Source organism: Brachionichthys hirsutus, chromosome 15 (genome assembly GCF_040956055.1).
Source record: "Brachionichthys hirsutus isolate HB-005 chromosome 15, CSIRO-AGI_Bhir_v1, whole genome shotgun sequence".
NCBI lineage: Eukaryota > Metazoa > Chordata > Actinopteri > Lophiiformes > Brachionichthyidae > Brachionichthys > Brachionichthys hirsutus.
The window spans coordinates 5,158,579-5,183,434 of record NC_090911.1 but is presented as its reverse complement, the minus strand read 5'-3'; the positions used below and the strand labels follow the sequence as shown (position 1 = coordinate 5,183,434).

Genomic DNA, 24,856 nt, shown 5'->3' with positions numbered 1-24,856 from the left:
GGGTGCAGTGAGGGGGGGGGGGGGGGGGTCAAGAAAAAAACACACACAGGGCATCCTATTTAATGTGCAACCTAGAGAGCGTTTCATTCTGCTCTGAAAAGCTGAACATCACAGGAGTCAAACTGCCAGATTAATAATAAAAATAAAAAAAGCAAGGAAGCCATGCAGGACGGCATCACTCCAGCAGGAATCGATGGAATCACAAGGAGGAAACGACTGAAACAGAGAACTTTGTTTTTTAACTTGAGGGCAAACAAATAACACTGACGTTCATTCACCTGTAACAAATATATACAAATAATCAACCGATGGGAATCGTGGCAAAACAAAGCAGCTTCATCTAAAATAAAACCCCGCTCCGACTGACCGCCCGCGTTCTGCTGACCTGCGTGGAGACGCTTAGAGGAACTTTTGGCGACAACTGTAACATACTCTTTTGAAACATTTGACCCATTGGGATAGATCTCTGGCTGTAAACTTCATTCCTGCTTTCCTTGGCATGTTGCTAACATTAGCAACCAAACAGTAGTAAAACATCAACACTGGGTTGCTGTTCTTTTCATACTGAAGGCTTCATCTTATATTTGCATTGATCAGAAATTAATACAACTTCAGCAAATAGAAAACAAACAAACAAAAAAAAGTAGCTACTGACAGTCCTCTGGTCTCGTGGCAAACGCCTGCCATTGATATCACATCAGCGACTCGACTTCGCCCCCATCCGATCTCCACCTGCCGGCTGCGGCGCTGCCTACTGGGTCCGGAGCTGGTAATCTGAGGAGGAAATGGCCAAGACTTAATCAAATGGATAAAGAAAAAAAAAAAAAGATAATCGGAAATAAAGCCAGTGCAGGCAGCTGATGCTTTTCACCCATTGAATGGAATCCAAAGGAAATGAGACGGAGGCGGGTGGGCGGGGCGGTGTTTAGCAATTAGCAGCAACAGTAGCAAGAAGACCAACATGTGCAACCGTTGTAAACTCAGAAGGAAGGTCAGCGAAGCTTGAAAAAGTTCACTTTCTCACGTTTCGCAGGACGTTGTTGCAACATTGCCTCATGTTCTCCAATGTATTCCCTTTTCATAGAAACCCATCAGTACAAAGCTGGTTCCCACCGTATTGCACTGCGTTGGCCAATTCTTGCCTAATAACTGCACACGTGGGCACTCTGCACAAACATCGCCTGAACTTTTCACATAGCCTACCTCCATTTTGGGTGATGTAGCGTACCCACGGCAACGCCTGGTAGCCGCTCTTCTCAATGATCTTTAGGTAGCGGACCTGTAGAGAGAAAACACGAGACTGAAATCACGACTGTTGGTTGGTGTGTTCTTCATCAGCAAACAACAATATATATAAAAACTATTTGCGTGGCTTCTTTTTTTCTCCTCATTCTAAACATTTTCTATCCATAGTCTAAACTTATCCTGTGCAGAGTTGTGGGCAGAGACTGGAGCCAATCCCAGAGTGCACACTGTTCCGTCACAAAGCAATGTGCTAAGGACATGGAGGTCACAGTCACAGCTGGAACAGAAGTTAAATAACATGTGGCTGGTGATGTGTCAGCTCCAAAAAGATGACAGCAACCAAGTCCGGTCGGTTTGTAACGACGAGCGAAACGTCCGTGGCCTTCATCACCTCCCCATCTCTGCTGCACCTGCCGAATGCAGCATATAAACGTACTTTTGGAATGCTAGAAATCCTTCAAAGCTACACAAAGATAGACTTTTAGTGCAATTGTACTTATGGTTTTACTGCAGGTAGTAAGCGGTGTCGTTAATGAGGAAGTAGTAGCATGAGTCAAACCGAGAAGGGGGAAGCAGACTCACACCAGCTTTCAGGGGACGCACTTAAGTGAATTTACATAACTGTAAAATACAGGCTTTTTTTTGGATCCCTTGCAGGACAAAACCTGCACATCAGCATAATCGAGATACAACTTTCACAAGGCATGAAGAGATATTTCACCAGAGCAGTGTTTCCACAGAATTTCGATTAAACGCTCCAGAAATACCGTCCGGGGCAGGAACGGACAATTTCGCAGATCTTTTTCTCAGTCCAGAAGGAAAAACAAGGTTTAATTTGACGTCACTGTATAGCAATAATAATAAATTCACATTATTTAGATTTACAGCAACATAAGTTCCCTGTAATATATCATTTCATGTTGTTAGTGTTCTACGAAAATATTAAGAGATCTCTGTCATGCTTCAGCGTGCTTTTGCAGTAATCAATTTCAATACAAACCTGTTACAATTTTTATTTTTAATAAATGTTGCATGCTCAAAATTAGCAGGGAAATTAATGTGGCCATTTTAGGGCTGATGCGACCCCTCTCTGGGAACTGTTGCCATGCCATGTCCCCACGAGTCTGGTTGCCCAGCCGAAAACGGAACAGACGGGTCAGGAATTCGTGCGGCGAGCCTCTGGTGCGGCCTTGGCATTGGCCGACTTGTCATTACCTTCCACTACACAGTGAGGTCAGAGAGAGAGCGAGAGAGCGAGAGACATGACGACAAACACAGACGCGGGATCACCAGGTTTGCCGGCACAGCACTTCTCCTTGAGACCCGGCGGCACAAACGTGCAGCCGGCCGGACTGTGGCTACGCAGTCAGCAAAACGGCATCAAAAGCCGTCCTCCGCAAAATATCATTATGGCTTGTAAGATGAGAAGGGCAAAGGAGGATGTTTGTTGTATCTCTGGTAAGTACAGACTACATGTGTGGTCTGCGTTGATCGGGCTTTCGGGACCCCAAACGTCTATGCCAGCTTGTTTGGGTTCTCACAGCATCGCCTAAAGACGGACGGCTGGAGAGTCTAACTGCAGCTCGCCTCTTATTACCACTTGTCCAAAGTGCCGGGCTTGTATTCCCATTCTGATTAAATTTATACGGTGCCGTTACGTGCATCATACACACTTCACATGTGCTCTCCCCTACACTTAGTGGTCGAGTTAAGAGGAACTTTCTCATGCTTTGATATTTATGTGCGTCTAATTAAACATCGCAGCCTCGTCTGACACCCAGAGAGGAGTGTGACTGACGGCATTAGAGCCTGAGACCAGGCCTGCTGCTGCTGCTGCTGCCCTGTAATAAGGGGACGGTCACTGACCTGGACCAGGACACTGGAGACAACACGGACAGGTTGCTTCTGAGACGGTGTGCTTGCTACAGCGACTGCTGCCCCTCAGCAAAAGGTTTTTATAACGGGGGTGGGGAGCCTGCAGCAAGTTGGGATCTAATGAACTGTTTTTTTTTTATAGAAACTTTAATACGGATATTTTATTTCTGCGGGTCCTGCATGCCAGAGGAAAAACTTTATTCTTACACTCTTAATTTAGGGCTGTGTATTCTTTTCTCTCTAATATGAAAGAGAAAAAGCTACCAGTTAACACATGCATTTTCTCTCCACCATTTTAGCAGAGAATCGGTTGAGCCATCCACTTGTAAAGCAAAATAAAAATAACAGTCCTTATTTCAACACGACTAAGGCATTGCTAGCACCAGAAAAATAAGGCGTTTTCAGAAACAGACCATCTCAGGTTCTGATTTTTACAAATGTATTTAACCTGTTTATGGTTTCATATATTTTCTTTATTTAATTTAGTTTCCAACTGGCTACTAAACAATGATTCATGTTAACGTACATGGCTGGTAACTATATAATGCGGACATTAAACCCTTCTGATTTTTTCTCACAGACTAATTGGTAACTGAATTCAAATGAATTAAAGTTGCAGATTTTGATCACCTCATTCTGATCAGTGTCATGATGACAGTCTGAAGGCCATGTCCTCATTGGATAAGAAATCATTTACTAATACTAATACTTTTTATGCAATATCCACCCCCCAATTAACTCGGGGTTGAGCTTCTCATTTCCGAGTGGGCAGCATAATGTCCACACAACTTAATAACGTCTTATTAACTATTATGGGAAATAAGGAGGGTGGAAAATATGAGCCTGTCGCTCTTCTCATAGGAGTTAAACAGGAGCAGCATTAAAAGTGAAGAAGAGCGATCCTACCCTCAGAACAATCAGGCTGTTCAAACGATTCCAATCATTTTGCACACTGTGATCTACTTCCTGTACTTCTACTACTGGTATCTTATCACCAGTGTTGAACCTACTGCTTGAATATTTCCAATAGTTGATGCAAAGTTTTGTAATTCCAGCATGATTACAGTTAATCACGTACTCATAGGTCCCGACTGACTGTCTGCAAAAGTGATATTGAGAACCTGAGGGAAGTGGTGAACCTGCGGTGGAGAGGTTGACTGAAGTGCAAACAGAGAATCAAATACACCTTCAGAATCAATTGGGTGCGAGTTTTAGAATGAGGATTAGATAGAGAATGAATAATAACATGCACAATCCAGTGCTTTAAAGCCTTGTCATTTTATGCAGTTGTCTTTCTTCTATTTAAGGCTGCGGTACTGATCCTTTATTTCTAGATAGCCACCACAGAGATGAATGCACCAACACATTACGAGTGAATATTTCAGTGCAACAAGCTCTGGCTGAATATAATAAACTCTTCTAGTCAGATGAGATTTGGTAAATGCAACTCTGTATGTGTGTAAATGTACCAGCTGACGGGTCTTCACAAAATAATATGTTTTAAAACAGAGTCTGTCAACTTGCCTTTGCTGTCTCCCTATGAAGACATCGGGAGACTTAATTTTGTGTTACTGTGGTGCCTCGCGTATAATCACGAGACAACAGTGATTATGCAGAAAGTGCAGCACATCTGTGTAAGTCTACACAACATGAAGCTTAAAAGAGTTTCTCCTCTCGGGCTCACGGAGGTCACACAGATAGTCCCAGGAATCTTCCTACCTGCAGATGTTTCCTCTCACTGACCGACATCAAAGCCAAAGGGCTAAGTCCAAGATGAACTCCAGCGTTCTGCTTTGTGCTACAGCAAAGCTTTTCTTGCACACTGATGGACTGTTGCACTTGAACGGTGCTCCCATACTGCCCCCTCTGGCCAAAAGGTGCAATTGATTTTTAGACAATGCAAATTGTTTAAATTCCTGTTCTGGAGGAAGTACGTTTTTGGGACATTGCCTTTCCCCGAGACCAGAAACCCACATGCTATTTAGACTATTGCTGCAGGTGAAAATAAACATCAGGATTTGTCTGAATCTATTCTCAAATGGTTTACATTCAGAGATGATAAACAGCTGAGCTCCTATAAACAGATGGAGTCAATCTTCCTGTAACAACAGTTTGTCCAGAGAGCTTATTTTGTCTTTGCCCATGGTGCTGCTGGAAGTACATTACGCTGTTTAAAAAGCTGACGTGTACACGTTTGTGGGTTGTACCTGGATGCCTGAGGTGGTGAAGTATGGAATCTCAAACTTGACACTGATTGGCGGCTTCCCCTCCTTGTCTTCAGCCTCTACGCTCGGCAGGCCGAAGTGAGCTCGCATCAGATACTCTTTTCCACCCTGTGAATCAGTGGCACAAACTCTGTTACACGATGCAAGCTTGATGCATTATAGTCGCAAAAACAGGTTTCAGAAACATGAGTTTAGTTAAACAAAAGTTTTAAATGCAGAAATAGTCAGGAAGAAAAACTACAACGTAAAATATAAAAAGAATGATTTTTAAAACAACTCTATGCTGTGCATGAGTCATAACTTCTGCTCACAGGGAAGGACTTGATTGACCAGACGATCTCACTGTTCTCTGGAACCCATTTGACGCTTCCAACTGTGGTCTTAAATTTGGGTGAGTCAGCATCCGTTGGCACAGGAATGTGGATCTCCACGTTGTTGGCTGTGGAACGCCTTTTGAACTGACTCTTGGCCTGAAATGAGAAACAAGCAGGTCACGTTTATTACAATGTTCCAACTAAACATAGGCAATAAAAGTAAGGCTTGGTGATAGCTACTGAGCGATTATTAAACAGGATAATTATTACCTTAAGAGGCTAATAATAGATTTCAATGTCAGTTGTAAATGTGTAAGCAGGATCTGCAGTTTGAAAATGCACCCAACCTTGATCATATACTCGATCCGACTGTGGGAATGCTTCTCAATAACAGATTCAATCCAGATCAGAGGCTTCACCTATAACAAAACAAGTTTAAACGTTGAAATCAATTTCAAACAATCGCTTCTATTAAACCTAATAACAATTTAAATAGAATTTAAACAGTGGTTTTCAAAGTGGTATCCTGGAAACCCCATGGGTCCTTCAGGGCGTTCCACGGGGCCTCCAGTAAAAAGGAAGAAAATCCGATCAGTAAACAACACAATGGCACAAAATTACATTAAGTGGAGTCCTGGCTTTCAAAGCAAACCTTTCTCCAAAGGGTGTCTGCGGTTCATTAGGATCACTGTCATGTAGCACAGTCACCACCTAGTGGACACTGCATGTTACTACAGCTGCCACATGCGCTGATCAAGGCAGTCGTAGGTCTCCCATGATAGAAGATGGAGAAATACTGCCTGTTCTCTGGTTTTCATTCTAAACATGCATCAATGCTGAGTCAGCGTTAATACGGTGGTCTGTAAGGTCAACATGTGTAAAAAAAAGCACATTTAGGAAGGGAATTAAGACACAAGAAGCTAAACTGATTACCATGTGGTGCTTGGTAGGAGCTAGTTTCAGCCAATCAAACTACCAGACCCTGTAGACAATGAGCTGGAAGGTCAAGAGGACTCACATGAGTGTTGAGGCGGTAAGACATGAGCTCAAACTCTCCATCGGGAGGAATGAAGGAGATGGTGCGGTCATTCTCAAAGCGAGACAGACGGACACACTGGTGAAACTTGACATCCTCCAGCTCCACTGATTTACTCTTCCCACCTGCAGGAAAAAGAAAAAGATCATTGTCCAAGAAGAAGAAGAAGAAGAAAAAAGTGTACCTGCATGAACTAACATCAATCAGTCCAAAGTCAGATACATTTGCAAACACCTTTCCAAACGTATCTGAATGATAAAAAGCAATGTCACTCATTCACAATAATGATCATCATTATCAATTACTGATGACCCCATCTGAAAACATTACTTCATCAATATCACTAGAGTATGTCACAGCAGATAACTCACGTCCAGTGTTTTCAAATAGGACCTTGTCGTTAAGGCCCAAACGTAACTCAGGCATTCCAGACAGGAAGACGCGCATCTTAATGGAGCCCACGATCTCGCTACGTAGAACATTCCCATTGGCACTCACCTGGAAAGGCAATGGATCGCAAATGTCAGTTGGTCAAAGAGGGAGAGAGAATCCCCTCGTCCCATAAAGCATTAGCTACTTAAAGACAGCAGAGAAAAAGCTCATCCTGTGACGCGCAGAGAGAGGCAGTTTACAAGCCCTGCTGCTGGTATTCACCAAGCAACACGGCGCTTAGGAAACAAGCAGTTCCTACCAGGAGGTTGACCGACTCAATGACGTCCAGGAAGACCTCATTCTTCCTGTACTTGATACCCTCTGACCTCCAGGAGACAGCATTGGTGACTGTGGCGGGGGGTCGTGGGGCGCCAGTGTCTAACTTGTGGCCCTCCTGCGTTATGTACCTGGAAGACATTTTACAAAAATGTAAACACATAAAAAAAAGGGGGGGGGAAAGGTACATTCCCAGAAAGCAATGAAAAGACAGGATTGTCTGACTTACAGCTCATCTTAGAACACAGGGGGGAAATCCAGAATGAGCTACAAGTTTAAATTTGCAATTTAAAAGTACAGCAGCTAGACTTAATTTAATGGCTGACAATTGCCACCAGTCAAAGTATGACCCTTGGATTGTGTTAGGGCTGCAAAGAGTGGCATTTCCTGATTTCATGCAGCCTTTCTGCACTCAGAAGAGAGAAAACACAGAAGTCTGTGATGAAACACTGGTTGCTTCATCATGCACAATATACTCAGGGACCAGGCAGCTGTTTGCTCAGTCTTCTTCTTTTCTTCTTCATCCTAAATAAAACTTGGTGCATAGGGCGAGTCCGATGCCAGACTTACACATCAGGATTGTTGAGCCAATTGTCCTGACGGTGGCGCTAAAGTAAACCCTCTAAAATTTAAAAAGTCATATCAAACCGGACATATTTATCAGAGTTTTGCAACTTTCATCAGAATCTTGGTCCAACTGAGCAGAAACCTTGACATATTTTAAACTGGCAGGAATAATGAACTCCATCATCACACAAACCGTCACATTGTCTTTTTCCCACACTTTTAGCTCAAATCAACACCAAATTTCCAGCTGCGGATCTTCAAACTGTCCTCCACAGACAGCCCAACCAAGTTTTCAATAACGGAATAGTGCATCACAATGTTTTCCTGAAGCAGGTGTTGTAAAGCAAAATCTTACAAAATAAAACATTCATGACCTGTTTACTACTGCTGGAAGATCGTCTACCTCTCTCAAACAATTTTCATTAATTGTGTACATTTGATCTTTATTCCATTTTTTTACCAAAAATTTCCAACACCTATTACATTGTCTGCAAAGTTAAACCAGAGTCAGATTCCTTGTCTGTACGTATTTAAATGTCTTAAAACATGTCTCACTTATGTATCAATGCAAGAGACATCTCAGTTTTCTAGACAAAGTTGCCAAATTCTCTTTATAACGGACATAATTTTTAAATCTGCCCTTCCACCGCACCTGTGGTGACGTCTGATTCGGCAGGAAGCTCACGACCTGCCCCTGGAGTCTAATGTGGTTAGTTCATCCCCTGGCTGGAACGTATTGTGCTGGGGACTGCCTGCCCTGCATATTTTAAAGGTCTTCTTCTTCCAGCACTCCTGATTCTAGTAATCAGCTCCTTATCAAGCTTTGCATGACCCTAACTGATTCCTTTAATTAAGTGTGTTAGAGCAAACATCTAAAACACACAGGGCACTGGAGTAAAGAGTAATGATTTCAATAGTATTTCTTTTATTTAATAATTTGAATAATGATGAATTAATCATTTAAGCTGATGAACTCTTGCGTAGTTGCTTTTTCTCTCCATCAGCCTTTTCTTCTTCCTTCATTTCCTTCAAAGGTATTGAGTTCAAGACTCCTCTGAAAATCATTCTAATGAATGTATGTGGAGTTGATTGCAGTGAAACATTCACTGAGGGTTACTCACTCTTGTAGAATCTTGCTGTCGGTGGTTTGAGGATAACCAAAGTCCATAAGTTCATCCATCAGCTCGTATATGATGACAAAGTTATCTCTGATGCTCTCTTCCTCTAATTCTTTGAAATACTCTGAAAAAACCTGAAGCACAGGTTTAGTTCTTCACTGTAAATACAGACTAAACAGCTTTGTTCAAGTTGTTATTCAACAACAACAAAAAACATGCAATCCCTACCTGGACAATTTTGTACAAGAAGGAGAAGACCAGCGAAACACTGGCATTTTTCTTGGAAGTTGCAACCACTGATGTGATGCATGTTAAGAATTAGTTAGAAGAGAGTTTGATATCCAAGCAGCACGAAAGACGTATAAGATCATGTGTTGTCATGGTGCTATAACGTTCATATCGGGCGCTGAACACTCAGGATACAGTAGAGGTTATTATGTTTGATCCACATGAACCGAACTCCCCCGTGGGCCAGGATTGGAGACAGCGTGCCTTCCTCTTCTTTGTCCATCAGAAGGGTCATGAAATGCTCAATCTCCGACATGTCAACATCACCCCGGTAGTTTCGACAAACCAGAACCTGAAGGGAAATGGATCAGGACAGGCGTTTGCTGCTTAGTGCACGACTGGGCCTGTCACTAGATAATTATCCATTAATAATAATATACTATCTGCATGTGCTAATATAAAGTTGACAAAAATAAAAAATACCCCAATACCCCAGCTGTACCCCAACAACAAACAAATATTATAATTAAAATTACGTTTTTTTTTAATCAAGTAATAATTTACCATTGGATACTCAGTTTAAAACAGGATGCAAGTACGCAACGCAAGGAACAAACGAAAAACAACATTGACAGTTCACGAGGAGCGTCTCATCGCATTTATCTTCACCTGCCCAATCGCAGCGCGACGTGCGTGGCGTCGGTTTGACAGATCGCTACGTGGCCTTACTCGAGCCCATTCCCGCAATATTCCTTGTTGACATTCATCATACTACTTAAAGTACATGCTCAAACATTAATACATCAAATGAACCCATATCGGTCAGCTAGCTTTCCTGCCGCAGGGAGCCACATCTTGATCTGTGAAAGAAAACCGTTAGCTAGGCTAAGCGCTAGTTTAACAACGTAGCAGCAGCTCTTACCTTTCCTTTCAGATCCAACACGTACACCGCACTCGCAGACATCTTGAGGCTCTTGATACTTCAACCACTAGCACTTTTTTAATCTATATCTTATGACTATGTTTGATAATTATGAGTTCAGGATAAGAATCATAGAACAGACTTCCATTCATAATACCGAAAAGAGGAAAGCCACCCTTCTTCCCTGCGGTTCAGAACTATTACATTACATGTCTAACGAGCGCCCCCTATAGGATTGGAGGATGTAGTGCTCCAGAGAATGACACTGGCTACATTTACTTTACATGGACACATTTAATCGGATTAAAAACCTGATCGGAATAAAAAATGCTTCATGTACAATTCTTTTTCATAGGGGCTTTTGATCTGGTCTCAGTCTGACCCATCACCCAGGACCGGTTTGCCATGCGAGACCCTACCAGGAGCATAAAGCCCCCGACAACATAGCCCCTGGGGCTGGGATCACTCGGGCACTCAAACTCCCTTTCCATGATAAGGTGGCAGTTCAAAGGGGAGTGCTTGATGTTTTAATGTTTTTTTTATTGTATTCCATTGTAAAATTAAAACAATCTTCCACCGAATTGTTTTTACAGTAACGGGCTTCTGTCTGTTTTTGTCCTGTTGCACCCATATAATGTAGATAATTATTTAATTAATCCTGAGGGAAAATCATATGTATCATGGATCTTTATTACTGAAATCCAAGTCAATGAGAAAATTATATTTGGTCACTCTTTTATTGGAACCTGTCATTAAGGCACATTCCTTCAAATTTAACATCGTTTTCGGGGGGGGGGGGGGGGGGGGGGGGGTTCTTTTTTGTCACCAATTCATCCTATCGTTTAAACAATCACATACTCCCAGCAAGCAAACCATTTGGTAAATAAAAATATACTGATGAAATAAAGAAAACACAAATAAAGCAAAACCTCAAACGCATGGATCCATAATATGATCTGATTAAAATCCTTAACTTTTCTCTTCAAGACTTCGGAATAACCATGCACTCCCATTCTACTACAACAGCATTAGTGAAGTATACGTATACCAGTGCATGCCATTGTAGATAGATATAATAGTGTTAAAATTAATGAGAAAAGAATGAGGAAGCTAAGGTTATAAATGTTTAACATTGGATTTATCTAAGGTAGGTAGCTATCTATGATAGGGCTCTTTTTGATGGCATGGGATCAAACACTAAGTTGGAACTTTTGAAACTTTTAGAGAAAACATGATGGAACTCTTCAATGGAAAAATAATTCCTATCTGCATGGAAGATTTATACTGAATACTTAATTTGAAGTCACATTTTTAATCAGCTCCACTTAAGTTGTTTAAAACTTCACTTTCAAAGGTCCTAATGTGATGCCTGTTCTAATATTATACTGAAACTTAATTAATGTTTCACCTCACTGGCAATATATAGAATTTCCCTCTGGGATTCATAAAGTATTCTGATTCTGTTGCTGATACACACATCTTAAATTTCACACATGCAACATATACTGACCTCATCATTTTACGAGTCAACGCTGACTATCATCATAGGATTTTTGGGTTTTTTCCCAGCAAACCCTTTGGGATGAAAGGCCTTTCAGCACTAGGCTTGTGCGCCACAACTGTGCCTCATCAAAGTGACAGAGCTCTGATCTCTTGGCTGGTAAAATGGAGTCTAGACATTGTCAGAAGCCATAGATACAAGTGGACTGAATTACAGGGCCAAATATAACGGCAACTTACACGCACGCGTGTGTACATACACTGTGTTTGTGTGTGGGTTTGTTGTTGGGGCTCAGTGGATGTGGTCGCGCTATTGATGGATTTGTTTGTAATGCGGCCTCAGAGACTACACTGGCTGATAGGATTTGCCGAATGCGATTGTTGAGTGCTTTGTGAGTCGGAGCATCACACAGGTGTGTTACACCTGATTAGTTAGACATGAGGGAGAACAGCAGAAGATCCATTGAATGATTAGATGTTCACTGGGATGTGAGTTTTGTTGTGTGAATCGGATCCCACACTGGCAGTATTTATAATGGACTGTAACATCAGTGTCCGCATATTGCCTGAACGATATCGAGCACCAGTGCCTATTCTTCTGTGATCTGTTCTACTCTTCCCATTCTGATTTATACTTAGCTGGACTTTGACGCTACTCCCAAGACAATCCTGTGGCTTCTGGGGGGGAGTTTTTACCGTACAAGGAGAAGAGGAGTTTAGATTGTGTTCCTGTGGGAGGGTTCTGATTTCTCTCGCTCTGCATTCAATTCATTCTGTCTCTATTTTTCCTCTTGCTTAACTCCACTCCCTTTCCTCCTCTCTCTTCTCCTCTTGGTTCTCCTCCAAAATGTCCTTTCTGCTCGCTATGAAAAATAGAACAAGTCAAATAATTTTATTTAAAAGAATACATCACCAAACACTTTTTTTTTTTAATCAAAACATATAGACGCCACACGTGCTGATCAAGATGTAAACTTATGCCAGCCCAAAGGCTTTAAAACTATCAAAATGCACCACATTCACGAAGCTATGCCAAAAACCGGTTTCAGTTTCCCTCCTCATCTAAGAACAATTGTATTTGCCCTTTTTTCAGTATCAGCCTTCTACTCTCACGGAGGAAGGTGAATATTTGGGAGTGTATTTATTGGCTTTAAATTTGGCAGATCTCCTCATCTGACTTTTGAAAATCACACACACACACACACACACACACACACACACAGTAGAACACAATGTTCTTTGCATACCTGTGGATGTGATAAAAGGCAAGCTTGGCTGTAACCTCATAATAAATTAACTTTCCCAGAAGAGTCTGAAGCAAGCAGGCATCTGTTAAGCCTGATGTCATCTGCACATACATGCAGAACCACACACATGCACACGCACACGCCCATTGCCCATTAGAAACTTGCAAAGATTAACTTATAAATGGCCAAACAAAACAAACAAAAAAACATAAATATATATCCATGTTGGCTTCTCTTTCTGATATAAACTTTAATTTTCATATAAATAAATCTCCTGAAGTACAAGACAGCCCAGAGAAATTTAAGATCATATTACTGGAACCTTTGACGAACACTAATAACCTTTTGATCCGCGATCAACAAATCTTTTTATATAGTGTGCCTTATACAAATAACAGGAAGCAGATCTAGATAGAGTTCCGTTATACCAATGGTAATTAAGAAGCTCTTAGACGTATGGTTTCTGTCTGCGTAGCTTGGCAGCAAAGCTCCAGCTGCCTGGTGTATATCGCCGGAAAACAGCTCTTTGCCTACATTTTCTTTGGCTGGAATATTTTCCACACAGCTCTTTTCATTCAGCAGTAGAATGCAAACTATGTCCTTTCTAACCAACTCTGGTATTAACATCAATTTAAACATTCCAAAGTAATAACACAGACATACAGAAATGAAGCTTCGCTCATTTAAAGAATCCGATGTTCTTTTGACGCGGGAGTTTTCAGTTAATCTCTGTCTTATCTGATATTCCTCTCCTGTTCAGTCCAAATCAAGAGGGCAATGATTCAAATGTTGCTTATACATCGACAACAGTTTGTTCCTCCAGAGAGCCATCAGTAGTTGACGTTTAGACTGGGGGGGGCAAAGCAACTTTTAGAGTAGCTAAGACGGGGAGTGGCAGGAGGGCTAAATGCTGGGAAAGGGCAGTCACTATAGAGACCGGCGCTGCCTCCAAGCCTGCAGTCAAGTTTAAATCACAGAGGTCCACTGACTCAGTTAGCATCCTCTTCTTGGCTCTGTCTGAACTCCCTCTCTGACCCCCCCCCTCCCCAGTCTGTGTTTGTTGGGTGTGCCCTCCACCCACCTTGTGAGGACTCTCGTGAAGTGTCTTCTTCTGGACATCAGCTCTTCACCCAAAGAAATAAACATTTTTCTTTGTTATTTTTGTTTTTTGACTGAAGCTTGCGAGTCAGTGAGTCCCAACTGTTACCATGGAGGCCATCAAGAAGAAGATGCAGATGCTGAAGTTGGACAAGGAGAATGCCCTCGACAGGGCAGAGCAGGCTGAGTCTGATAAGAAGGCATCGGAGGATAAATGCAAGCAGGTGAGCTAATGCCATGTGTTGACAGAGTTCCCCAAAGGGCAAGAATGCAGACAGTTTCTAGTAGTGAACATTTGAGCCTTACATTTGGGTACAGGAGAAGATAGAGGATGACATCTAATGGCAGAGTGATGATCGCTGGACATATTATCAACAGAAGGATTATTTGAAGCTAATAGAAGTGTTGCTGCAGTGGTTAAAACAAACCAATCTACCGCAGCTGACTATTAATGGTCACATATTATACACTTTTTCCACAAGTTTAACGCAGTTCCCAGACACTTACATGAAATATCTTTGGTCAAAATGGCAAACAGATGCTGCAGGACAGCGTCCCTCTATTCGGTCTCAAACAGCTCTGCCAGAAACGCCTCTGAAAATGAAACAGAAACTAAGTTTATAGCGCCCTCGAACGCAGCTGCACGCCGGAACATTATCACCAAAAATAATCTTTATTCTCTCTGTTCTGTGCACGTCCACGCTCTACCTGTGCTTGAGCCACAGGTAGAGCGTGGACGTGCGGAGCGCAGACACGGGGAGAGTGCACATCTTTTGAACGTCCCCCCTTTGTGACGTCACAACGGGAAGAGTGCTGCCAGACGTGTTTCAATACTTGATTCCAGAACTACGCGAACTACGCAGGGTTGACTGGATGGTTTAATTTAGCAGTTTTTCGGTTGGTAATGACCCGAAGCCACCAAATATTAGTGTAGAAACATGGAAAAAGTGATTTTTCATATCTGTGCCTTGCAAAAAACTCACACATATCTGCACATCCATATTTGGTGCTGCCGTGCGAGAGCCTGAGACACCTTGATATTTTAAGCGCTAACTTCATGATAGTGTAATTCTACCACTTGTTAAAAGCAGTCAAACAGTCTGGAGGTATAGCAGAAAATTTGAGGCATTGAAATAGATGAAATCATGGCACAGTGGGAGGTTATCTGATCTTCAAGGCGTCACAAGAGGAATGTTAAACAGCAGGAAGAAGTCGAAGCAGGGACAAGCTACAGTTTAAGAAGTGAACTTAATCCCTTGTCTCTCAGTTGATGCTGTAATCATATCCTCAGAGAGAACAGGGAGTGAGAGTTGTCACTGGCGACACACATGCCATCCCAGCATGTCTTCCACATTAAGGTGCAGTCAGCCTGAAATCCTAGATCTTGCAGAGCCTTTTTACTTAATGAGGTGACGCAAGCAACGCTGAAAGATGCTGTCTTTGCTGAGGCCATGTGTTCTGGATGTATCTCTATTATAGAGTCAGCAAATAAGGATTACATCACTCAAATGACCAAATAATCTAAAATATCAGCAACAATGCCAAACTTACCCTTGATGAGCCCCAGACTTCATTATACTGGATTTACATTGGAAAGACTTACTATTTAACAGAACATGTATCCAAACCTTTAGCTGATCAAGTATAACGGGCTTTGATCTTTCAGCCATGCTATCAGATGGGTGTTGATAATAATTACTGTACACTTTAATACATTGGTGGTTCCATGAGGCTGATATTTAAACATTTCAATGACATTTCTCAACACCTAGATGTTTTTATTAAGCACCACATTAAATGTTTTATTTGTCCAATACTTTGGTTTAAGGCCATGTAGCTGTAGATTTAGCTTTCCCCTCAATTTCAGCTTTGTCTTAGGCGCTAAGAAGCAAATGTGTGAATGAAAAAGCACAGAACTAATCTGGTATCGAGCTTCATACCTGCTGAACAGCTGCATGTCGGCATTGTTATCATGTCAGCGTTCTGATGTTAGCCTTTAATACAAAGCAACAATAGTTTTTATTTTTATTTTTTATGTCCTGACTCCTCCCATGCTTGGTTTCCTTCAGCTGGAAGACGAGTTGCTCGCTCTGCAGAAGAAACTAAAAGGAACAGAGGATGAACTGGACAAGTACTCAGAGGCCCTGAAGGATGCTCAGGAGAAACTGGAGCTGTCGGAGAAGAAGGCCGGCGATGTGAGTTAAACACGGAAATGCTTTATATCTACAATACAGTAAAACCCTCACAAGTATCAGTCCTAAGGTACTGATGGACTGAACTAGATATCACTCCATGACTGTAGAGAATCCAGTAGCAGAGACGCATTAAAATGACAGCATTAGACACTCCTCTCACGGAAAGGCCATGTATAAATTAAATCAATGTTACTCAATAATGCAATATATCAATTAAAAACATATTTTTTAGTTATTGGTCAAGTGGTATTTGTACAAGCTAAGGTTAATTATTCCCTATTCTTTTTGTGTTTGTCAACTAAACAAATGACTATAAGAAGGTAGTACATTAATTCCAGTTAATTTGCATGCATATAACAAAGTCCCTATTTGTGTATCCGACTCAGACTCACTCTACACAGCTGATAAGTTTTAAACTACTTGCACTAAACCTCTACATCAGACTGTACCATGAACCATAGAGTAACATGTCATTAACCAACATAGTGCTGAGAATTGGGTCTGGAATAGAACACAGACGAAACTGACCCCCCCCCCCCCCCCCCCCTTCTTGGAGCTGACCAGGAATCCTAGGAATGCAGCTCAAGCAAACAAAGGAGCTGCAGTTCTAATAAAATCAATGCTCTGGCCTCTTTGAGTGGAGATATTACACTCTGTCTGGCCTCGCAGCACATTCAGCTTTATGAATAATTTATTTAATTTGTTCATGATCTTTCCCTTTCACTAAAGTTGGAAAAGGCAGTTCAATTCAATATATTTAATTTAGTTTGATGATTAAATTAATGTTCATCAGAAAAAATGGCTCTTTTTTAACAATATGAACCAGACCCAGGCAGAAACGGAAGGTCTTTGGTTTTGGGTAATAACTACCTCTGCCAGGAAAGTTAGGTTTTCACTTCCTCAAGTTTATCTGTTCGTCTGTTTGTCTGTCTGTTAGCAGGATTAACCAAAAACTGCTTGATGGATTCTAATTAAACTTAATGACGGGGTTGGACATGCGGCAAGGAGGGGTATAAAACCCACGATGGTGACTGCCCTGACATTCAACTCACATCTGCTTGAACTTTGATAATAAGCATCAGGTTATTATCAGTGTAGTTCATTAGTTAACAAGAAATATACAATCTTTGGTTTTTCCTAGAAATAACTGTGACTTATATTTGACTCTAGTGCTATTCCATTTTGTTATTCTTTTTATATATATATTTTTTTAAGGCCTGATTCTACATTGATGAAGGAAGTAAAAACCAGATGCAGCGCCTGCATGAAAATATCAATGTATCAATTTATTCCTTGGCCTGTGAGCCACCCCTTTAGAAAAGATCAGCATCTGTTTTCAATTCCACCCCCCACCCCCAAGATATCTTCTCCTCTCTCATTGGTGGATGTAATTATTTCTGTCTCACGTGACCCAAGACACACGTGGTTGTTTTTGTGCACCGCACGCCGCTACGTCTTAACGGGGGTTATGACGGATGCTGAATGTGATGCCAGGTCGTTTATCGCGTCCTGATGAAAAACATTATCGCGTCACCTGTTTCTACACCCCCTCCCATTTCCTTTACTGTCTTCTCTTCTTCAAACATCAAATGTTTCCACGTCACGAGCAACGCTCCCTCTAAGGTGCACTCGTGCGTAATTACGCACAGCTGATACGGTCTTCGCGCAGCGAAAAATCATTCTGTGCTGTTTTCCACTGTGAGTCAGTGAACAAGGGAAAAGTCAGGAGTAAGGGTCAATTAGAGGGAGCGTTGGTGATGATCCGTCACGACGCGGCCGTCCTCCTCCTCTCTTGATCTCCTTTCCAGATCCATCTTATCTTATCAGAGAAGGAAAAATGCAGCCTAAAGCAACACATTGCATATTTGCCCAGCGGAAAGGAGGAGTGACGTCATCAGTGACCAGGCTTCTAACCGGGATTGGACGGTCTCGCCATAAATTTCCTGTTACCCTCTCAGTCCAGCGCTGCGCGCCCCAGACATCCTGCCTGGGAGGGAGGGGGGGAAGAAACCGGTTTCCTCGGAATCGGCAATTCTTACGCAAATCAGTAACTTTTAAAGTAATCGGCCAGCGTTTGTTTCTACTTCGTTTTTTTGTTTATGTCGCTTCTGGAAAAAAAGAAGAAGAAGAAGTAATCTAAATCATGGCGATGCTGGTGAAGAAGAAAATCCAAGCCCTGCAGCAGCAGCTTGATGATGCAGAAGATCGGGGACTCGCAGTTCAGAAAGACTTGGATGATGAAGTAACTCTGCGCTGCAAAGTGAGAACGCGTCCCGTGTCCATCTTCTTACTTTAATGTCTCTGTCATCTTTACTGAGGAGGATCAAAGTATTTACGCAGGCAGCGATTGAATAAGTGGTACTCAGAAATGACTATTTCAAATGTATTCGTTCATTTATGCGTCTATTTGTCTACTTTTCATTCTTATCTTGTATAATGTACCAATATGGATCATATAGAGGAACTTAGAGCATCTTTGCACAGCAATAGTCTATTTAAAGGAGGAGAAATGCACTGCACCCTCCTTTTGTTTTGTTTTTTGTCTTATGAAAAGAGTTTTCCCCCACATGTTGTTGAAGACAATAGAAAATGGCAAATATTCTTATCTTGTTTTGTCTAGCATGCAATAGTTCCTCTTCCTGTTAATAATTAAGGCTTTTAAACAGACGAAGACATCTGAAATCAGGACCAGACTGGTTAAATCAAACCAAACTGGTTTAGTCAGGACCAAACTGGTTAAATCAGGACCGGACTGGTTAAATCAGAGCAGACAGTCTACTCTAACAGGAAACAGACGGAGGGAAAATCAGGGTTCTACGTATTATCAAGCGATTTCATTAAACCTTATGGCGACATGTTCGGGGTGGACGCCGGCTTTCTCCCATAGCAAGCTGGGATAGGCTCCAGCAACTCCCATGACCTGCACAGCAGAAAAGCGGAAGAGGATGGATGGAGGGATGACTGGTTCACAGTGCTCAGCTTTGACCAGCCTCAACAGGATCCTTCCTCCTGCGGTAGCAGCACATTTCCTGGCTGACCCCCTGACCCCTCCCTTTCTTCCTCTCTTGTTGTAGGCAGAGGGCGAGGTGGCGTCTCTGAACCGCAGGATCCAGCTGGTGGAGGAGGAGTTGGACCGTGCTCAGGAGAGACTGGCCATCGCCCTGCAGAAACTAGAGGAAGCAGAAAAGGCTGTAGATGAGAGTGAAAGGTGAGCGGTGACACCGGCCTCAGACAAAAATTGTGGCGTTATGGTTCCTAGGGTTTATTGTCTATGTACAACCATACTCGATGTGGTTTTTTTATTTTTTTATTCAGGTTCCTCCAGTTAGAAATATGTTTGTTATGAAGTTGCAGGGAACTTTCATTCAACTTTGATTTCAGAGGATTCCAAAACTGCCAATATTTTGAAGCTGGAAAAAATAAATAAAAGCTTGGTTAAAATAATATAAGTTGGGGAAAATTGTTTTTTAATTAGGTATTAGAATGGGATTAGTTGTTAGGAAGAATGAGCCGAGTTATATTATGACAAAAATAAAATTAGAGCAAGGTAAGGTGTCAATGCTGCACTCAAAAATCCATTCTAGCTATATTTAGATGCAAAGTAACAAAAGGATTGGCCAGCCTCAAAACGATTCTTTAGTTTTTCTTGCATCTACTATCAATGTCTGCCTTTTTTGTTCATTTTTCATGCCCGTTGACACTTTTATCTATGAGGTCATTTATTGTTAGTCCAAACATCTTCATAATATTGAGACAGAATAATAATACACATGTATTATTATGCACATTGTAATAAAGACATCATTTATATTTGTGCCCTGGTTGAACTGAAGCTTGTGTTTGTGATCATCAGAGGCATGAAGGTGATTGAGAACAGAGCCATGAAGGATGAGGAGAAGATGGAGATCCAGGAGTTGCAACTGAAAGAAGCCAAACACATCGCTGAGGAGGCGGACCGTAAATACGAGGAGGTGTGAGACCAGAAATAGCATTTCAACAGCTTTAGTATTAGACAGCATTTTAATATAATGTTTGTTTTCCACCTGGATGTTTTTTTTTTAATATCAGGTTGCTCGTAAACTGGTGATCCTTGAGGGCGAGCTGGAGAGAGCAGAGGAGAGAGCAGAGATTTCAGAGCTGTAAGCATGAATACATTAATGTAATAATACGTACGCTTAAAGCCATCACTGAGTAATTACAAAGCACAGGTCAAGGTCATACACATCATGCATACCATGCAACTGTATTTCATTATTTATACAGTAAGTGTGGTGACCTGGAAGAAGAGCTGAAGAATGTCACCAACAACCTCAAGTCACTAGAAGCCCAGTCTGATAAAGTAAGTGTTATTGAGAATGAATGGATGAATTGTTTCTGATTTAATCCACCTCTACACGTGTCCCTGTTCTATTCTAAATGAGCTTCTTCACTGTAAAACTCTCATTTAAGCTCTTTTAAAGGAGATATGTGTATGATATGTCCACCATTCAGATATTCAGAAGCAAATAAATGTACTATGTGTGAAAACATGATTTCCTTTTGCTCCGTTTCTACAGTACTCTGAGAAGGAGGACAAATATGAAGATGATATTAAAGTCCTGAACGACAGACTTAAGGAGGTAAATTCATGACTGCTCAAATCTATTCTCTGAGGAGGCCATGTCTGGACGTTAAATATGTCAAACATCTCTTCTAAGGCGGAAACCCGTGCAGAATTTGCAGAAAGGACTGTGGCTAAGTTGGAAAAGACCATAGATGACTTAGAAGGTATGCTTGATTTCTATCCTTCTTCTCAAATCAATTCTTCATTCAACCTTTGTTCACATCTTTGTCCTTCCCTACCCTGATATTTCATCTGTTTTCTCTCTTCTTCCTCCTGATTTCTCTCCATGTGAATTTTCCTCCACCTGCTCGCTCTCTGCCGTTGACCTGCAGATGAACAGTACACTCAGAAGTTGAAATACAAGGCTACTAGCGAGGAGCTGGATCATGCCCTGAATGATATGAACACTTTGTAAATCGTGCAGGGAGCTCATGATATTTTCACTTTCTCCTTTCCTTGACTGATTGGAAGCACCTTGTCTCTTCGTTTCCTCCTTTGCCGTCATCTAAACTTCAATAAAAAATATTTCTCTCTTGTTTGCTGTCTTTTCAATTTTTATATTTCTGCACCTGAAAATATATCAGTGATTGATTGTAAAAAAACATATTTAGAAATTCACAATTGAAATACCTAAGAGTTTTTGCAATGTTGTTTTTATTAAACGAGTCAAATTTATTATCTTACCCATCGCACACTTTGTTTTTCATTTTTAATCTGCTCTTGCTTTTTATTGCAGATAATCTATCAACTGCAAAAGAAGAAAACCTAGGAATGCACCAAGTCCTGGACCAAACACTGCAGGAGCTTAGCAGCTTGTAAAATAACAAGAAATTGCAATAATAAATACAAAAGCTTTTGTTTTGTAAGACATACCTTCATGCCTCTAATTTCCTTTTGCTCAAACAAATGCACCCATTTCAAACATTAATGGTTATTATGCTTCTAGTTCTTTTTTTAACATGGTTTTGGGCCCATATGGTATTCAGTTTCCATCATATTCCATCAGAATGGTGTTTATCAGTTGTTACAATTCAGTCGCTCAGCATTATTTTTTTATTATTGTATTTTAAAAGGCTAGTTTAAAACGCACCTGTTTCATCTGTAATACACGTATGGCAGTACCAATTTGCGTCAGAAGGTGTCAGTAGAAGCTTTGTGAAGAGGCTGACTGGCGCTGTGACGTAATATGGAAGGCAAGTCAGGAGAGCAGCTGACGCTCATTAAGACGGACCTAGATTTTATTTTACAGGTGAGCAAAGTCCACAAGCATGTCATAAAGTCGTGTTAAGCTTATTCGGAAGTTGTCACGCCGTAATTGTGTGTTCATTGGTGTCGTTTTTGTCCATAAGTAAGGCGGCTAACGCCTGCTAGCCTCAGCCGCCCACACACAAGTTTGTGAACGGCCACGTACGAGTTTAGCTGAATGGCGTCACGTTTTTCATGTTCGTGACGTTACTTTGTGTGTTTTATATTTAAGTTGCGAGTTACGCAGATAAAGTTCCGCTTGTTGTTGTTGTTTTAGCCGAGTGTGACTCAGTCGTAAACCGGAAGGCAGTCAGGAGAAGCAGCACAGAAAGCCGACCCTCGCATTTTATTCTGCTTTCCACATTATGTTCCTTGTTCAATAAATGCACTGCTTCCTGAAACAAGGTGACGTCATCGTTGTACACGTGTAACAGGAAGCTTCTCATTTAAAGAAGCCGATGCTCTTTTGATGTGGGAGTTTCAAGTCAATTTCTGTCTTGGCTGATATTCCTCTCCTGTTCAGTCCAAATCAAGAGGGCAATGATCTTTGTTCCTCCAGTGAGGGGCGCCCCCCCCCCCCCCCAGTCTGTCTTCCGGACATCAGCTCTTCACCCAAAGAAATAAACATTTTCCTTTCTTCTTTTTGACTGAAGCTTGCGAGTCAGTGAGCTCCAACTGTTACCATGGAGGCCATCAAGAAGAAGATGGCGACGCTGAAGTCAGAGAGGGAGGCGGCCATTGAGAGGGCAGAGCGGGCTGAGTCTGATAATAAGGCATTGGAGGATAAATGCAAGCAGGTGAGATAATGCCATGTGTTGACAGAGTTCCCCAAAGTAGGCCACGATGCAGACAGTTTCTGGTCCTGACCTGCCGGTAGCAATTTAGTTAAATAACTGACAGCACACACCTTCAATGTTCCAGTCTTATTTTATTAACAGCTTACACTACACACCTGTTTAGTGCACAGCAGTATGGGGGTGATCGAAAGGCAGAGCAGAAGGAGACCGTGGCTGACGTTTAGACCTTTGCAGAGGTAGATGAGATCGGTTTCATATGGAGATGGCCGATGGATCTGCGCGTCCCGAGCAGAGATGCATTAATAGTGTCTTGGTAATTTATTGTAATTTATGTAATTTATTGTCATTCATTGTCATTTTACATCGGTGGTGTGATTTATTGTAAGTTTGCATCTGTGGTGTAAAATTATTCTTATTATTTTTTTTCTAATGTTATTTTGCATAAATTGAGTCATTTAATATTGGTTTTTTTTTTATTTGTATTGCGAAAATTGTATTGTTAAATGTCGATGATTTATGTACGAAGGATTTTCAACGGAAACAAGACCGCAAGGGCTTTTTTGAAATGCTCCTCTTAGACAGGATGTTTGACTTTATTTGTACTGTAATACATGCTACTGTGTGACTGTACTTGTACGCTAACATTCTATCTAATAAATATATTCATCATCATCAATATGGCAGCGTTAGATACTTCCAACACTCTTCGCTGCTTCTGTTGATTTCAGATATGTCCGCCATTCAGATATTCAGCAGCAAATAAATGTACTATGTGTGAAAACATGATTTCCTTTTGCTCCGTTTCTACAGTACTCTGAGAAGGAGGACAAATATAAAGAGCATATTAAAGTCCTGAGCGACAGTCTTTAAATTCATGACCGCTCAAATCTATTCTCTGATAGAGACCATGTCTGGGCAATAAATATGTCAAACATCTCTTCTCAGGCGGAAACCCGTGCAGAAATTGCAGAAAACACTGTGGCTCAGTTGAACATGACTATAGAATGTTTGCAAAAGCACAGTGGAAGTTGAAGAACGCTCGGATGGTATGCTTGATATCTATCCTCAAACCTTTGTTCACATCTTTGTCCTTCCCTACCCTGATATTTCATCTGTTTTCTCTCTTCTTCCTCCTGATTTCTCTCCATGTGCATTTTCCTCCACCTGCTCGCTCTCTGCTGTTGACCTGCAGATGAACAGTACACTCAAGAGTGTTGTACAAACAAGAGTATTTTTCTCTTGTTTGCTGTCTTTTCAATTTGTATATTACTCCACCTGGAACAGCAAAACGTAACTTAAAATGTATAAGTTGTATGTTTAAAATGAATCAAATGTATTATCTTATCCATCGGCACGCTTTGTTTTGCACTTTTAATCTGCTGTTGCTTTTTATTTATTGCAGAGAATCTATCAACTGCTAAAGAAGAAAAAACTCAAGACCAAGTCCTGGACCAAACACTGCAGGAGCTTAGCAGCTTGTAAAATAACAAGAAACTGCAATAATAAATACAAAAGCTTCTTTTTTGTAAGACATACCTTCATGCCTCTTATTTATTTTTGCTCAAACAAATATACTAGGGATGGGGCAAAACCCCCAATTCATATAGATACACGATTTTGCACATGCGCGATGCAGCGTAGTGACGGATCGATTCATTGATGCGTAATCCCACACACACTATTGAGCGTGTGCTGTTGGCCCGTGCCAGTCGCTGACTCTCTGTACGCCACCAATGTTCTGTTTGTAGACACTTTTATTATATAGTCTTAGTAATTAATGTATTTCACGTGTGTTGATAACGGATTTAGTCTTAATGGTTTGACCGCAGTGAAACATCGAAAGGTGAGGCAGACGGTACCTCTGCCTCAAGACCGAGGCGCGCGAGAGCCCGTGTTTATGTTTGTTCTATCGAAGAAATACGCGAGTTACAAA

The 24,856-nt window shown here is 41.4% G+C and overlaps 2 protein-coding genes and 1 long non-coding RNA gene across 8 annotated transcripts; 2 read left to right on the top strand and 1 right to left on the bottom strand.

Moving 5' to 3' along the window:
* Positions 1–217: 217 nt before the first annotated feature.
* On the bottom strand, positions 218–10,280 carry ap1m1 (adaptor related protein complex 1 subunit mu 1). Its single transcript, XM_068748570.1, has 12 exons — positions 10,239–10,280; positions 9,512–9,668; positions 9,317–9,384; positions 9,092–9,222; positions 7,387–7,534; positions 7,067–7,193; positions 6,678–6,820; positions 6,007–6,078; positions 5,657–5,815; positions 5,328–5,453; positions 1,204–1,279; positions 218–774 (listed from the first exon to the last, which is right to left on the bottom strand). The coding sequence occupies exons 1-12, from the start codon at positions 10,278–10,280 to the stop codon at positions 752–754; spliced, it is 1,272 nt and encodes a 423-aa protein (XP_068604671.1). The 3' UTR covers positions 218–751.
* Positions 10,281–14,014: 3,734 nt separating this feature from the next.
* LOC137904359 (tropomyosin alpha-1 chain-like) lies at positions 14,015–21,753 on the top strand. 5 transcript variants are annotated; one of them, XM_068748532.1, is made up of 9 exons: positions 14,015–14,307; positions 16,153–16,278; positions 19,353–19,486; positions 20,132–20,249; positions 20,347–20,417; positions 20,542–20,617; positions 20,835–20,897; positions 20,976–21,045; positions 21,618–21,753. In XM_068748532.1, exons 1-9 carry the CDS (start codon positions 14,194–14,196, stop codon positions 21,698–21,700), a joined length of 855 nt encoding a protein of 284 aa, XP_068604633.1. In that variant the 5' UTR covers positions 14,015–14,193; the 3' UTR covers positions 21,701–21,753. The 5 variants fall into 5 exon arrangements, with proteins under 5 accessions (XP_068604633.1, XP_068604632.1, XP_068604636.1 ...); XM_068748531.1 differs by lacking the exon at positions 21,618–21,753 and adding an exon at positions 21,214–21,399; XM_068748535.1 differs by lacking the exons at positions 14,015–14,307; positions 16,153–16,278 and adding an exon at positions 18,368–18,538 and having other exon boundaries at positions 20,347–20,414.
* A 299-nt stretch (positions 21,754–22,052) lies between these two features.
* LOC137905031 (uncharacterized) lies at positions 22,053–24,459 on the top strand. Of its 2 annotated transcripts, none has more exons than XR_011105825.1 (4): positions 22,053–22,130; positions 22,780–22,923; positions 23,869–23,969; positions 24,326–24,459. It is a non-coding gene; the product is annotated as an uncharacterized lncRNA (long non-coding RNA). The 2 variants fall into 2 exon arrangements; XR_011105826.1 differs by having other exon boundaries at positions 24,116–24,459.
* Positions 24,460–24,856: the final 397 nt, after the last annotated feature.

Bases quoted from the DNA above. Each gene is read 5' to 3' on its own strand.
- ap1m1 (XM_068748570.1), bottom strand. From the start codon at position 10,280: ATGTCTGCGAGTGCGGTGTACGTGTTGGATCTGAAAGGAAAG. The intron at 9,385-9,511 runs GTATCCTGAGTG...GCATCACATCAG, and splicing joins CAAACATAATAACCTCTACT to TGGTTGCAACTTCCAAGAAA. The intron at 7,194-7,386 runs GTAGGAACTGCT...TTGCCTTTCCAG, and splicing joins TTGAGTCGGTCAACCTCCTG to GTGAGTGCCAATGGGAATGT.
- LOC137904359 (XM_068748532.1), top strand. From the start codon at position 14,194: ATGGAGGCCATCAAGAAGAAGATGCAGATGCTGAAGTTGGACAAGGAG. The intron at 16,279-19,352 runs GTGAGTTAAACA...CTCTTGTTGTAG, and splicing joins CGGAGAAGAAGGCCGGCGAT to GCAGAGGGCGAGGTGGCGTC. The intron at 20,898-20,975 runs GTAAATTCATGA...ATCTCTTCTAAG, and splicing joins TGAACGACAGACTTAAGGAG to GCGGAAACCCGTGCAGAATT.